Below are 13808 nucleotides of genomic sequence, written 5' to 3' on the forward strand. Positions count from 1 at the left end.
TCACTTTTTTTAATGTGTTTTCTTGGAGGAAGGATGTTTGTCTAAAAAGAAAGCAGGGAAACACTTTTATACACTTGCATTTTATTTATAGAAGTAATAACTGTACATAATTCTTTATCATTGAGACATTTTTTTTCTTTTGTTGCAAGGGATCAGTATAATTCACTCACCATTGATTTTTGCTGTCTGAAAGCATTTTTGTGCAAATAGGGATGAGCTGGATTTCCCACCGAAAAGGTTCGGGGCTAAAGTCTTCTACGCAAACACGACATTTAATAAAAACGCGCCGACCTCGTATCGAGTCTACTCCAGTGTATCGATCACACCCGCCGCCCTTACAGAGTGGATTGTCGGATGAAAGGGGCTCTTAAATATTTTGTATTCGTTAGGAAACGGGTGACGGAAGTGGAAACAACCACACATAAATAAATAGGATGCTTGTGTTACTGTTGTGACTAAAATAATACTGTCTTCACCTACGGATGGATTGTGCAGAGTGTAGGAAAGCATTTAGCAGTCTTCGCTGTCTCCAGATGCTTTTCTGCATCAGGTCTTAACGTTTTATCCTCCTGATTCTAGTGAGCGTGCAGCGTCCCTTTCTCTCACACACTGTTCCACTCAGTGAAAAGTGAAGCGATGTGTTTTTAATCCGATCTTTAAGCCAAGAAGGTGTTAAAATGCTGTGCTGTCATGTAATGCCATTTTTATGACAACGTCTTAAATGTGTTTTATATTACAAGAGGGTAAAGAAAAAGACTTAAACCTCTTTACAGAAACGCTTCAAAATAAAATCCTTTCCTCTGATCTGCCGGGATCACTACCGAACTCTACCTGTGGGAGGCGATCTCACGCAAGCCAAATATTTACACCATACCATCCTGAGGGGCCTTTATGAGAGATAAACTATACCTTAGAAAAATACTCCAGAATAAAGCTATCATAAGAAATTGAGAGCAACACATTTTTTTTTTGCATAAATATGCAGGAAGGCCATTACAGGCTAAGGCTTTTGGAGAAGACTTAACACACAACCCTCTCGACTGTCCAAACGTCCCTAGTGTCAGTCCTTTTTTCAGGTCTTTTTCACTCGTCGTCTTTGCTCGAGTCTGATTCCACCACTCGCTCAAAACAGCGTTTCAATCGTGTCCGCCGTCACCCGTGTGGCTGAAAGGGGGGAAAGACGAGAGGAGGTTAGACATGACGGCATCAACGTAACACAGTTACAGGAACACGCTTGATGAATATTCTTTCCTAATGTAATTCAGCCTCTGAGACGTGGTCACGAGGATGACTGAAGCTCATGCTTTGCATGTGCACGGCTCTCTCTCTCTCTCGTCCGTAGTGAGGTGCAGAAAAAGATATGCTTTTGTGACGCTGGGAAGTTCTAACAAGGTTTTGTTTTGCAGAATTACAGAGAAATCACGGGTTAAAAAAATAATGTGGCCGCTCTTACTTGTTGTCTCAGGGAGTGTCGTCGCTCCGTTTCCTTCGACGCCGAAGCCCGTCTTCGTCAAACAGGCAGGAGGATTCTGCGTGGGACTGTTTGCCGGTTTCTTTGCTACCGGCGGGGGAACTTTGTCCGACTTCAGACCGCCGTTGGAGAAGGCGCCGCATTTGGATCGGTCGGACACTCGCGCGAGCTCGGCCGCCAGGCTTTGCTTGAGACCCGCCTGAGCTTCGGGGGAGGAGGCCGCCGCGGTCTCAAAGACGACCTTCTTTGTGCCCCTAGAGAAGATAAAGCTGGCGGTGGAGGCGGGGGACTTGTGCGTGTCACATCCCTCGGGGGGTTTCAGGGAGCCTTGTTCACTGACGGAGTTGTAAGTGGAGGATCTCACACCCAGTCGGGACGGGAGACCATCTCGAGAGGACATGGCTGCGGTTTTCATACGTATGGCTTCCTGTAAGCGCATGGAAGGGGGGTGCACAACAGAGGTTGTCTTTACTGCCTGAGGGGGAGATTTCAGTGACAGAGACTTGCGGATTGGCTTTTGTGGAACGTTTTGAGGTCCTGGGACCCGGGTCGAGCAGTTCTCCTGAACTGACTTGTCCTCAGATGGAGCTTTCTCCTGATCTTCAGTCATGTTGACCGATCTGAGACGAACCATCTGAAGTAGGGAGGGGGTGACGAGAGGTATGTTAGCATCCTCTTTAGGAATAGGTGCGCTTTTGTGGCGGTTAAGCAGCTCCTTGCTCCTGGGGTCTCTGTTCGGCACACTAGGCTGTCGTCTGAAAGTTATCCCTTGGGGGAAGTTGTCTGCCGGTAAGGCGGGTGCTACTGGGACAGGTTCCGGAGGTTGAGCACTGACGGCACGCTCTGTGGGAGCATCATGCTTCAGGAAGCGGCAGGGAGGAACTGAGGCGGCGGCTGAAGCTGGGTTCTCTGCTCTTGTATTTGATGGCGAAGGGGGTGCCGCCCCTGGTGGAGATGGTACAACCTCTTGAGTGGTGTCAGTTGCGGTTTGAGAAACAGCCGGGGACAAATCTGGAATTGGTTGATGCACGGCTGTCCGAGGTTCACCCGCATCCTCAGGTGACTCTCCAACTTCCTCTGTGTGTCCCTTTGACATGTCCAACTCTGTCACACAACTGTCCATTACATCTGGCTCACTGTCCGTCAGTAAGGGTGGAGGAGGTGGAGGAAAGTCCACCTCATCTCCTCCGTAAAAGACAGAGTCTCCTTCCATAGGTGGCGGAGGAGGTGGCCAAGAGGACTCTCCAGCAGGGTTCTCCTCCTGTACCCTGTGTAATTCACCAGGTGGCGTGGACACCGATGAAGGAGGCGTCTTTCTTGACGGAGGAGGTGTAGGGTGGTACGATGGAGGAGGGGTAGGTGGTGGCGAGGCCTTGCCAACTTTGGGGACCTCCACAGAAAGTGTCTGCGTGGACGTAACCTCACTTTTGTCCATCACCTCATCACTGTTATCGGCTAAGAGCATGACCCCACGCTCTGGGGCTGTTGAACTGTTCTCAACCACTAAACAAACATCTGACTTGACGCTGCCGCTCTCTGTCTTCTGCTGTCGGTCCAGTGATCCCTCCGTTAACACCTTTCTGTTCAGTACTGTCACAGGTTTCTTCAGGACTGGAGGAGGATCTTTCTTTGGACTCTTGGGGCCCTTCACCGAAAGGCTGTCACTCTGCTCTTGTTTCTGAACGTCTGCACTTTCTTCCATCCTTTCTTCTTCAGTCCTCTGACTTTCCCTACTCTTCATCTCCTTGTGAACACAAGAACACAAAGTATCGAGGTTTGCTTTGCTCTCGGACAGTTTTAAGACAGATTTGTCTCCAGTTGATAGTTTTTCCTCCAAAACGGGCATTTCCTCGATAGTTTCAGTCTGGGTTCCCGCCTGTTTGACTGTGCTGTCTTGCCGGGTTACTTTGCTTACATTAAGGCAAGGACCCCCACACAAGAGCTCAAAGGTGCGCCTGTTGTGAACCCACGTCTCTGGTGGAGGAGCACATGGCGCCTTGACTTTCGGAGGTGGTGGAAGGTTCAACAGCTCTCTGACTTCATCTCCCAATGCCTGAGAATTGTTAGCCGGAGTGAGGTCTTTTGCTGCAGCAGTGGGTGGAGATCCCTGTTGGGGAACAGTGGGGCCACTGGTGAAAACATCTGGATTGACAGGGTCGGATGTACCAGATGATAGAGAGGTAAGCGAAGAGGCAGGAGAAGCTGCTGAGGATGAGGCCCGAGACACTGACCTCTCTGGTTTCACAGGTTTCTTCTTCTGTTTGTCAGGGGAGGTTGGGGAGATCCCTTTGGGGGACAGTGTCGGTGTGCCACTCTGACTTGAGTACCCGCTGGAAGGGGACATGGTCCGTTCGAATTTACCCTCTTCCAAGGATATTTTCTGAGGGTAGGAGCTACTGCATTGAGACTCCGGTGCTCCCTGTGCGGAGATGATTGGTTTCATCTCATCCTTTGGCACAATTCTTTCTGCGGCGTTTGCCCCATCTCCAGATACAGAGTCATTGACGTCGACCAGAACCTTGGGTTTGCTCCGGATCTTATTACCATGCAGAGAGTTTGTTCTTCTCGGAGGTGCCGGGGGTTGCTTGGTCTTCATAACAGACAAATTCCGATTGAAATTCTGCGTGGTCTTTTCATCTAACCCTGAAACAGACTTAGATCCTTGACCTGTAGCAACATCTTCCCTTCTACTGCTGAAGCTGCTAATTGTGCTAATTGAGCTACGAGGACTGACAAAGTCTTGGTCCCCGCTCGATTTCTCCGTCTGGCTTTCCCGTCCATTCAGACTCACTCTCCGTGAGTCACCGCTAAGCGCGCTACACTTGAAGGATACCGGCGAGGAGTTTGACACGGTCTTTGATGACTGTGACTCGCTCCAGTTCAACCCCAAAGCCGAGAGGGGCATCAGTGCGGAGTCCTCGTGGGAGTTGTCGGTTTGGGAGCCATCACCATCTGATCTTCTGGACAACAAAGGGCTGACTGATAAGTCCCCGGATGCAAGGCTGCTCCTGCTCACGGTGCGGACATGGCCGCTTTGGTTTACACTGCTGCCTCTCGTCCTGCTGCTGCTGCTGCTGCGGTCAATCTCTATGACTTCAATTGAGGCTGGCAGGACTGCATTAGGAATGATTGTAGACAAGTAGGTGGCTTGAGGAGACATGGACATCACAGGACCCTGGAAAGAAACAGAGGAATGTGAATTTCACAGCATGAATTGACCAATAACCAACAATAAACCAGGTAAAACACAAACAATGGATCTTAAAGAAATATCTTAACCAGGTTGATTCTTACCTGAGGTTCCTGGAGAAATCTGTAAATCGCTGAAGGACACATGGAGGAAGAAGTGGTTATGCCAGGTACTGCGAGGGACTTGGGTCTCTGGGTTGAGGTGGGGCAGAGGTAGTTGCCGGAGCCCCGGTGGTTAGATGTCTGCTCGTCGTGGAACATTGCCTTGAGGTGCTTCCTTAGCAGCTGCTCCTCTACGGCAGACTGTTTAGTAGTGGAGAGGAGACGATTCTTAAGTGATAAAGAAAGCAACAACTACAAAATCTGTACTGGGGAAAATTGCTTTACCTCCAGCTCTGAAAGGTCCATCCTCGCTCCCTGGTCATTCGCTGCTGGAGTCTCTCCGTCAACCGTTGGAGCGGTAACTACACCTGATTGGCTGTTAATGAGCTTTCCGTCGTGATTAGGGGTGGAATCAAGCTGCTGGAAGGTTGAGCTTCTGTGCAATGCTGCAAAGAGGGCAGATCACTGTCAGTTAGGAGTTCACCACTCATTAAGATTACTGGTTTAGCGTGCTGGTGTGGACATACCAAGCTCCTTTTGGACCTGGTTGGGAATACCCATGATGGTGGTCCTCCGGCTCCTCTTCCTGCTCATATCTAGTCCCTTAACAGGATTCAGAGGCTTGAATGTTGAACCTGAGCAACAAAGATAAACCTTTATCATCACCTTCAGGTTATTTTTTTAAATGAGAAAAGCTCTATCATCTATTTCTTTGCACACACACACAGAATGTCGTGCTCCCCAGCTAGAATATTCAAAGGCAGCAGCCGTGCTGTGAACTTCGCTTAGAACTTTTTAGAAACTGAATATAAGCCTCAGATGTGAGTCCTGGCGTGTTGCTTTTTCTTTGATTTCGCACCATCAACTGCAGGCACCGAGCAGCTGAAAATGAGACACGCAAGTACACGCCGGTGGGTGATTTGCCAAACTGCCCTGCCGCACGACCACTGTGATTGGCTCAGAGATAAACGAGACGTGGGGGAGACGAGACGTGGGCGACTTCCTCCCAACGCCTCTGAAGAAGAAGAAGAAGAAGCACAGAGAGAGCTGCGGTCTACCTTGGCGGGTGAGCGCAGGCCTACTCGACGCAGCGGAGGTCACCGTGGCGTCAGTGCTCCCGGCGGTGGTGCCGGACACCGGGGAGCCGCCTCCGTCCTTGGAGCCGATGTCCTGCTCCGGACGCAGAGTGTCTGTAGACTGCCGGGCAAACACATACGCACAGTGTTCATTGAGTTTGGTTTGGAGTCTGAGTGTGTGGGACGCGAACGACAGACCTTCGGAGCGCTTACAGCAACGCTCTCATCGTCGGGTGAGTTCACTCCGTTGGTGTGTTCTGTGGGAACGAAATAGACGAAGAACATTCAGGTGGGTTTTCAGTTATTGTAAATATATTGTATGTATAAAACACAAATAAAGGTCAGTAGGTGTGAACTCGTGGGTTATCACGTTGACGGCGCTGCGTCTCACCTTCCTGCCGTAGTATCTTGAGCCCCTCCTGGGCCTCAGAGTGCAGGTCCTCCAGGTACTGCGGCCTGCTGCCCTCAATGAAGACATTCTCCTGGTAGTGCTGGGAGGTCCTGTAGTGGACGGTCAACCTCTTCTGGTCTTCGTTCCCTTTCGGGCCAGCTGTCGGCAGGGTTTGAAACAGAAACGGTTTGGGTTGAACGGAGAAGAAGAAAAGCTCAACTGGCCCCCATGATGAAAAACAACTTGTTTTTTGTGTGCGCTTCAAGTTTCACTGTTAACTCGCTGGAATTGGTCCCAGTTTAAAACGAGAGCAGTTTCATTACACTTCTTCCTAATATTTTGGATATGCCATTTGTTGTGCTCTATGGACCAAACATGGCTCTCCTTACGTCTTTCAAACCAACTTCTCTCAATCTCTCCCTCGTCCTCTTAGGGGACAAACATCATCACACATAAATGCAAACTCAGCGGTGGGGGTCAATTCGTTAATTATTTATCAGCTTTACGGGGATTCCTCAGCACCTCCACCTGTCGGTAGCACGTGTTTATCCGTGCACCTTTGAAGCATTGCACTCAGCCGAGCGGTTTGGTGGGCAGACGTCCCAGCTTGACCGGGCTCTCAGCACTAAAACTGTACGCCTGGCTAATCTCCTGCTGTATCTCTCTTCTAGCCAATGGTGGATTAGATTATTGGGATTGCCCGCAAAGATGTCTGCCAATGGGACCCCCTACTGAGGGACCTCCTGCGTTGGACCTGGATTCAGCCCCCCCCCCCCCCCCCCCCCCCCCCCCCAGGATGGATTTAGTCAATCTCATCATACAGCCCAAAACTTAAAATTAAGATTTGAAAGTAAAATTAAAGCAGTCCACAAAGTCAGCCTGGACGGCCAACTCAAATTAAATTATACTAATCTTCCCTTGATTAAGAGATGCAGGCCCTCTGGTCCTAAATGTTGTTGCACCATTGGCTAACACATTCATCTTTGATGTGAACACCAAAGACAGTCGTTGCTGGAGGTTTGCCTGTGAGCGGCTTTATTGTTGACACGACGACACGTGAATTATGTAAATTACACAACGCTTTTTTTTCCATTTCATTATTATCTTTGGTCGCCATGTTTGTTTGGCTTTCGGCTGTGCGAGTTACGAAAAGTTGCACATCGCCTGTCTGCCCGTCCACGGGGAGGTGTCAGCTGTCGCTCCTTTGTCACTCTCTCGGTGTCACCTGTCACCTGGTAAGGTGCGTTACCCCCTCGCCCCCCTCGTCCTAGGGCCGTTCACACGGGGGGGGGGGGGGGGGGGGGGGGGGGGCAGGCTGCCCAGACACAATGCCCTCCCCTGTGTGCGGCTGTGAGGAAAATCTCAGGTCTTTGTGAGAACCTCGGACCGCGTGACGCAATCCAAGAAACACAAACCGGGCTCCTCAGAAAACGCCCCGTGCTGCTGCGGTTGAAGGTGCTTTGCTCTCACTGCCAGTTGGGAATTATTGGAGAAGCAGTTCTTTCATGAGATTCCGCCAGACCCCCCTGCGGGAGGTTTAGGGATTTCTGGTTAATTTAGACGACCGCCAAAAAAGTCAATTAAGCCCCTTATCTCATTGGACCCCCCAGACTGCCTTCAACTCTAATTCTTACATGCCAAAAAGACAATGAGCGGCAAAAACAGGAATATGCCACTGAACCAACATACCCTCCGCCATGCCACAAACACTTTGGTTGCATTGAGAATTGGGTAAAAGGTCAGTTGAGCTCTAGAAACCAAGCAAATTTGAAAGAGAATGACTGAAGTCAAAGCAGCGGTCCACCAAAGTCCTCCACGCCAGCCAGTCAGCACTCACCCTTCTTCTTGAAGACCGACAGCAGAGTGTGGACGCTCTTCCTCAGGTAGACCACCATGCCTACACCAGCGTCCCGGCAGGTACAAAAATCAAAACATTGCGGTGGAGCAAAATGCAAAGTCCGACGTGCCTCTGTCAGTGGTGTGTAAAAAAAAATCTGTGGAAGGATCCAGATGCTCTGAGGGAAGTGACGAAAGAAGCCTTTCTGAGAGCGAGCGTTGAAGGTGTGTCGGCAGAGTGAGAAGAGCCCTCTCCTCCCCCAGGGCGGAGTGTGTGAGTGACTCGGGAAGGACAAGCGCACAACAATAAGACCTGCTTCCAGCCAAGCAGCCCGTCCCAGCTGCCTTATCCCCAGTACCCTCCTCCCCCCCCCCCTCTCTCTCTCTCTCTCTCTTTTTTGCTCTGTCGCTCACACTGGCGCTCTCCATTGCGATGCTCTATTGTCAAATGAAGCCCCCCCCCCCCCTCAGCGAATTAGCAAAACTCCATACAGACAGGCGCGTGTGTTTGTGAATGCAGAGAGACTGGAGAGATGAAAACAACGTAAGAAAAAGAAAGTAACAGTTTAAAAGAAATTGACCGTTCTGATTTACCTCAAGACCATTAAAAATAAGGATTCACAACAGGCCTCATCTGTGACTTATCTGGGATGAGAGGGACCTAAGACACAACTTTATTCTATGACACATGTCAAATTTAACAATAATTAAAGCTAAAACTGTTCTACATATATATTGAATGTTTTTTTGCATTAATTTTTTCGACCTAAATTATTTTTTTTCAAGAATTTCGAACTACAATTTTCTAGACTTTCTTTTCTGAAATGTTTTTGAATTTATATTTTGACCTAATATTTTTTTACTTTTTTTCCATGACATTTTTCCACCCGACATAATTTGAGATTTTCTTTTCTTACTTTTTTCAAAACATTTTTTGACCTAAATTATTTGACTTTTTCCATAAAGTTTTTTCAAAATAGAAATATCTGAATTTCTTTTTCTAAACATTTTTCGACCTAATTTTTTTTAATTTTTTACCATGACATTTTAAAACCTTTTCAACCAAAAAAAAAATATATATTTTAGGTAGTTTTTCATCTAATATTCTTTAACTTTCTTTTCTAAAACTGTTTAAAAAAATTTCAACTTACTACAACTATACTATTATATAGACCTTTTTACATAATATTTTATATTAATAACTAATTAATTATTTGACCTATTTTGGTCAAAAATATCTCGTCTCATATATATTTTTTTCAAAGAATTTTTTTGACATTACAAATGTAGTTGCTGATCTATTTCCAGTTTCTGTAGATTTCCTCTCCGTAATTAAAGCTTCGGCCCCGACGCATGAGTCTGACACTGTCTCATTATCTCAGGCTTCCGGGTCCACGTTTGACAGTAGAGGTTGTGTCCTCACAGTCAAAAAGCGAAATAACTCCCTCGCTTTCACCAGCCTCCCCCGTCTCCTCCCTCCGTCTGCTCCGATCCCTCCTCCCTCACAAATCGCTCTCTCTCCCTCCCCTGTCTGGTCCCCTTTGCCTCGTAGCCACAGAGGTCTAGTTTGAGTTAAAAATAGCCGACGCAGCCTCGGTTTCATCGTTCGCAGCTCTCACGCGCCTCCTGACGTTTCCTGACAAAATGTAGAGGGAATGAAATACAACACGGCTGTGGGAAGAAGAAGAAGAAGAAGAAGAAGAGAAAAAAAAACACAGCTAAAAAGGACAATTCTTTGCCAAACAAACAACCGCAGCCGACTTCTGCAGGTCGTCTCCCTTCTGTAGAAGCAGCGCTCGAAGAGCCCTCTGAAAGAATGTTTGTTCCCCATAAAATGTCCAGCAGGGGGGGGGGGGGGGCTACAGCTGGTCCATACACCCGCACCAGCTGGAGGGAATGACCTTTACCCGCACACCTGCCGGCACAAACCTAGTGAAGAAATCTCTGGCCCAGAGTCCAGGGTTCACGCGGCCCTTTTGGGCCCTTTTGGGCCCCCAGCGGGGGCTCGGATAAGCCGAGAACCTTCAGGGACCTTCAGCTTTACTCGTGCCAGAGGATTTGCTCTGCCAGAGGCTTAACCTGTCCATCTCCTTCATTTTCCCTCTGTAAGTCATCTCAATCTGCTGCTTTAAAGAAAACCCCTTTCACTGGACATTTTCACTTCTTTTTTTTTTTATTTTCATCCACACAACTTGTCATAATATCACACAGGGGACTTAGTGATGCTCATTAGCCTCTAACCCACATCCATTTTGGCAAGACCGTTTACCAATTTGGGCCATGAGGGAGCTTATGTTCAGAAGACTAAAAAAGTGCTCTGGCCCTTCCAAGAATTATTTTTTTACCACTTTATGCCGACTTTTACTAAGCGCCAGTTTTTGGGAAGTCTCGGGCCAAGCCCACTTGCACCCCCCCCCCCCCCACCCATCCATCCCCCAACCCCCTGTTGTTCTCCAAGACCCCTCCTATAAATATTCATTAGAGGGCCTAAAGAGACACCATCTGGTCTCGGGGAAGAGGGAAGAGAGGGGATGCAGCGCTCACGTCATTCCACCGCAGAACGACAAAGAACAACCAAAAAAACAAACCCCTTCTCTTTGAGCGAGCACACATGGGGGGGGGGGGGGGGGGTACGTGGTCATTTCTTCTACCCCGCGTGGACCTTTTTCTCCCCCACTAGAAGGCGCTGTTGTCGACTCTGCCCTGGCCTGCAAGCATGACTCTGCAGAAACAGCAGACTCATCCGGACACGACTCCCGGGGAGCCAATATTACGCATGTTGGGGACTATTTTCCTCAGCGGATGAATACAGGTTCTGCAGGTTCTGACGTGAGTTTTCTTTTCTTTTGCTTTCGATAGCCAGGCGTATATTTGTTTGTTCACTTGTTCAAGTTGATGTAAAGGTGATGAGGAAATGGCAGTGAAAAACATTAATTACCCTAAAAGTCCCTCTTCTCATGATTTATGCAAAGGGTTTATTGGATTATTATTATTATATCATAACTGGGTCACAGCGTTTTGTCATTTTAAAAAAGTAGGACTCCAGAAAAGAAGTTTGGGAAAAGCACTGATTTAATCAAAAATACAATTATTCTTCGACACTGTGCGTGTGTGTGTGTTGATGTGTGGGTGGGGGTCATCCAAAGTCCAGCACTCGACACACACACACACACACAAACACACACACACACATACACACACATGGGTGTATTCCATGGCTGTGGAGGTGGACCTGATCTGTGAGCTCCCCTTCATCCCAGTCACATGAACCAGTGAGGCGGTCGAGCGCCAACAGTCGCAGAGCATGAACTGACCCCGGGGAGGAAGAGGAGGAAGAAGAGGAAGAGGAGGAAGAGGAGGAGGAGGAGGAGGCAAGGGGAAGGAGATAAATCAAAGTACATCATATGTCTCCACTCGGGAACCACCGCATTTCTGACTTCCTCTGGGGGGGGGGGTCACAGGGAGACGAAGAGGGACGAAGGGCGGAGGAGCCCAATGGAAACGGGGAAGGAGGACAAAGGGGGGGGGGGAAACAATCCGTGCAAAGCTTCAGAGACATTTTGACACGGACGCCTCACAGCGCCTCGTCAGGCTGGTCCCGCCTCCGTCCACCTACGGGCAAATCAATCCGCGGGCTAATTAAGTTCACAGGAAAAACAACTGTTTCAGCTGTTGGGTTAAAATAACGCAAGTGGCGTCATTTCACGTCTCACACAAACAACAACAACAACAACACCAACAAAACTCCACCCTGTGTGTTGTTGTTTTCAAATGTCCTCGTACTTCGCGATGATTGGCTTTGGGCTCGATGTTGCTTTGTTCAGGCGTCTTGGCTGATAAAAGACGATTTAGTTCTCGATTTTATAACAATAAACATGTCCGGAGTTGAAGTAGTGACCTTTAAATGGTGAGATAAGTTTTTGTGTGTGTGTGTGTGTGTATGTGTGTGTGTGTGTGTGATGTTTAACGGTCTGATGCTTTAATTCAATTTAAGACTGAGAGAAAAGTCCCTTTGTGCTGCAGACAGCTGCCTCCGAGCAGCTATACACGGATCGCACACGTTTACTCCGACTTCAGCTCAACTACGGAAACGTGACCGCTCCTCCTGCGGCCCGACCCCCCCACGCAGAGCTACACGCGTGTTTTCAGTTCACCGCAAACCACACGAAGCAGCGGCAGGCTTTTTATTCACTGCGTTTCTCGGGTGCCATTAATTTTACACAAAAGTACTGTTTTTTTTCTCCTGTTTTAGTGGTAAAAAAAACAACAACTTAAGCTGTGCATACACCACCCTTTGGCGGAAAAAACGCATAAACTCCATATAGGACCAGAGTACAAGCACGAACCACAATGAGGTGCTGCTTCATTCAGAGGGAGATGAAGAAGGCACGAAGAGGACGAACGACCTCCATCCCTCTCCAAAGGCCGGAGACACTTTGAACAAGATGATTAAAACCGAACAGACTGCATTTAAGCTTCCCTTTTCCTACTGTTTTATCTCCCACGGCAGCAGATATAGATTTAGAATCAACATGTCGTTAAAGAGGGGCGGCGGGGGGGGGGTTATTAGAGGAGACGTATGCAGGCGTGACAGGACGCAGAGTATCTGGAGGAGGAGGCGGGGCGATGCGTGGGAGGGGAGCGCCCGGCTCGGCGGCTAATGGAGTCTTCAAATGGAGCAGCGGGCAAGAGAGGCGCCTCGATCTCCCCCCCCCCCCCCCCCCCCCCCCCGCGGCTCACGGATATCGGAGGGCTCAGGCGAGCCTTTCAACAAATGGAAGGCGGAACATCGCAAGCCGCACAAGACAGTGGCAGTCAAAGCAGGGCAGAGGGAATCTTCTACTTCTTCTTCTTCCCCCTCTGCAGCTACGCATCCTCGGGAATCTTCTACTTCTTCTTCTTCCCCCTCTGCAGCTACGCATCCTCCAGGCTGAAGAATGGCCCCCGAGAACACGGCACGCCAACAGGCGGCCCCCGGCGACCCAAGGTCAGGAAGATAACGGCCAAAAGGAGAGCGGGCCTGCAGACGCAGAGCCAGCCGAGGGTCTCCTCTGCAGAGTGGACAGTTAGCGTGAAACATCTGGATGTGTGTGTGTGTGTGTGTGTGTGTGTGTGTGCGCGCGTCCGGCTGCCTCCCACCACCGGTGGATGCAGTGAAGTGAGCTCACAGTGAGCTCATGTCCTCCGCCGCCACCGCCCAAACTGCCCTCGCGCTCCACGCCACCAGATGAACGTCACGTGCGACACCCTGCGGTGACGATCCTGCGTCTTCACTCTGAACCCTGCAGGTCCCCCAGGCCCAAAGCTACACACGTGACACGCGTGACACGCGTGACACACAGGAGCGCGCGCCCCGGCGAGGGAGGACGTTTCATTGAGAGGCCGCGTTCTGCTGTGGTTTTAATGGAATGAAGTCAACAACCTTGAGGAGCACTTGGTCGACACAGCTGCACCACAACAGCTTGTGGTAAAATGCCCTTTTCTCTTCTTCTTCTTCTTCTTCTTCTTCTTCTTGCTCAATCGGCCTTGGTTCTTATTGTGTAACAAAAAGCCGCTGCAATCACCTAAAGACAAAAGCAAAACAGGAAGTGAGCCTCGTCCACCGCTCATGCGCGAGGACATCGGGCCGGAATGCAGGAATGCTTTCACACCGCGACTCTCTGAACAAACTCCCCCCCCCCCCCCCCCCCTCGGGAATGAGGGGGTGAATTTGGGGGAACAGAAAGACGACGGCCACGGTTCA

The 13808-nt window shown here is 49.3% G+C and overlaps 1 protein-coding gene across 3 annotated transcripts; it reads right to left on the reverse strand.

The window, feature by feature from the left end:
* Positions 1-1087: 1087 nt before the first annotated feature.
* On the reverse strand, positions 1088-8426 carry nhsl3 (NHS like 3). 3 transcript variants are annotated; one of them, XM_062558421.1, is made up of 9 exons: positions 8067-8426; positions 6230-6388; positions 6052-6095; positions 5821-5959; positions 5290-5397; positions 5048-5208; positions 4766-4963; positions 1454-4646; positions 1088-1164 (listed from the first exon to the last, which is right to left on the reverse strand). In XM_062558421.1, the coding sequence occupies exons 1-9, from the start codon at positions 8122-8124 to the stop codon at positions 1124-1126; spliced, it is 4101 nt and encodes a 1366-aa protein (XP_062414405.1). In that variant the 5' UTR covers positions 8125-8426; the 3' UTR covers positions 1088-1123. The 3 variants fall into 3 exon arrangements, with proteins under 3 accessions (XP_062414405.1, XP_037330015.2, XP_062414406.1); XM_037474118.2 differs by having other exon boundaries at positions 6037-6095; XM_062558422.1 differs by lacking the exons at positions 6230-6388; positions 8067-8426 and having other exon boundaries at positions 5821-5952; positions 6037-6071.
* Positions 8427-13808: the final 5382 nt, after the last annotated feature.

The sequence above is a fragment of the Pungitius pungitius genome, chromosome 17, assembly GCF_949316345.1.
Source record: "Pungitius pungitius chromosome 17, fPunPun2.1, whole genome shotgun sequence".
NCBI lineage: Eukaryota > Metazoa > Chordata > Actinopteri > Perciformes > Gasterosteidae > Pungitius > Pungitius pungitius.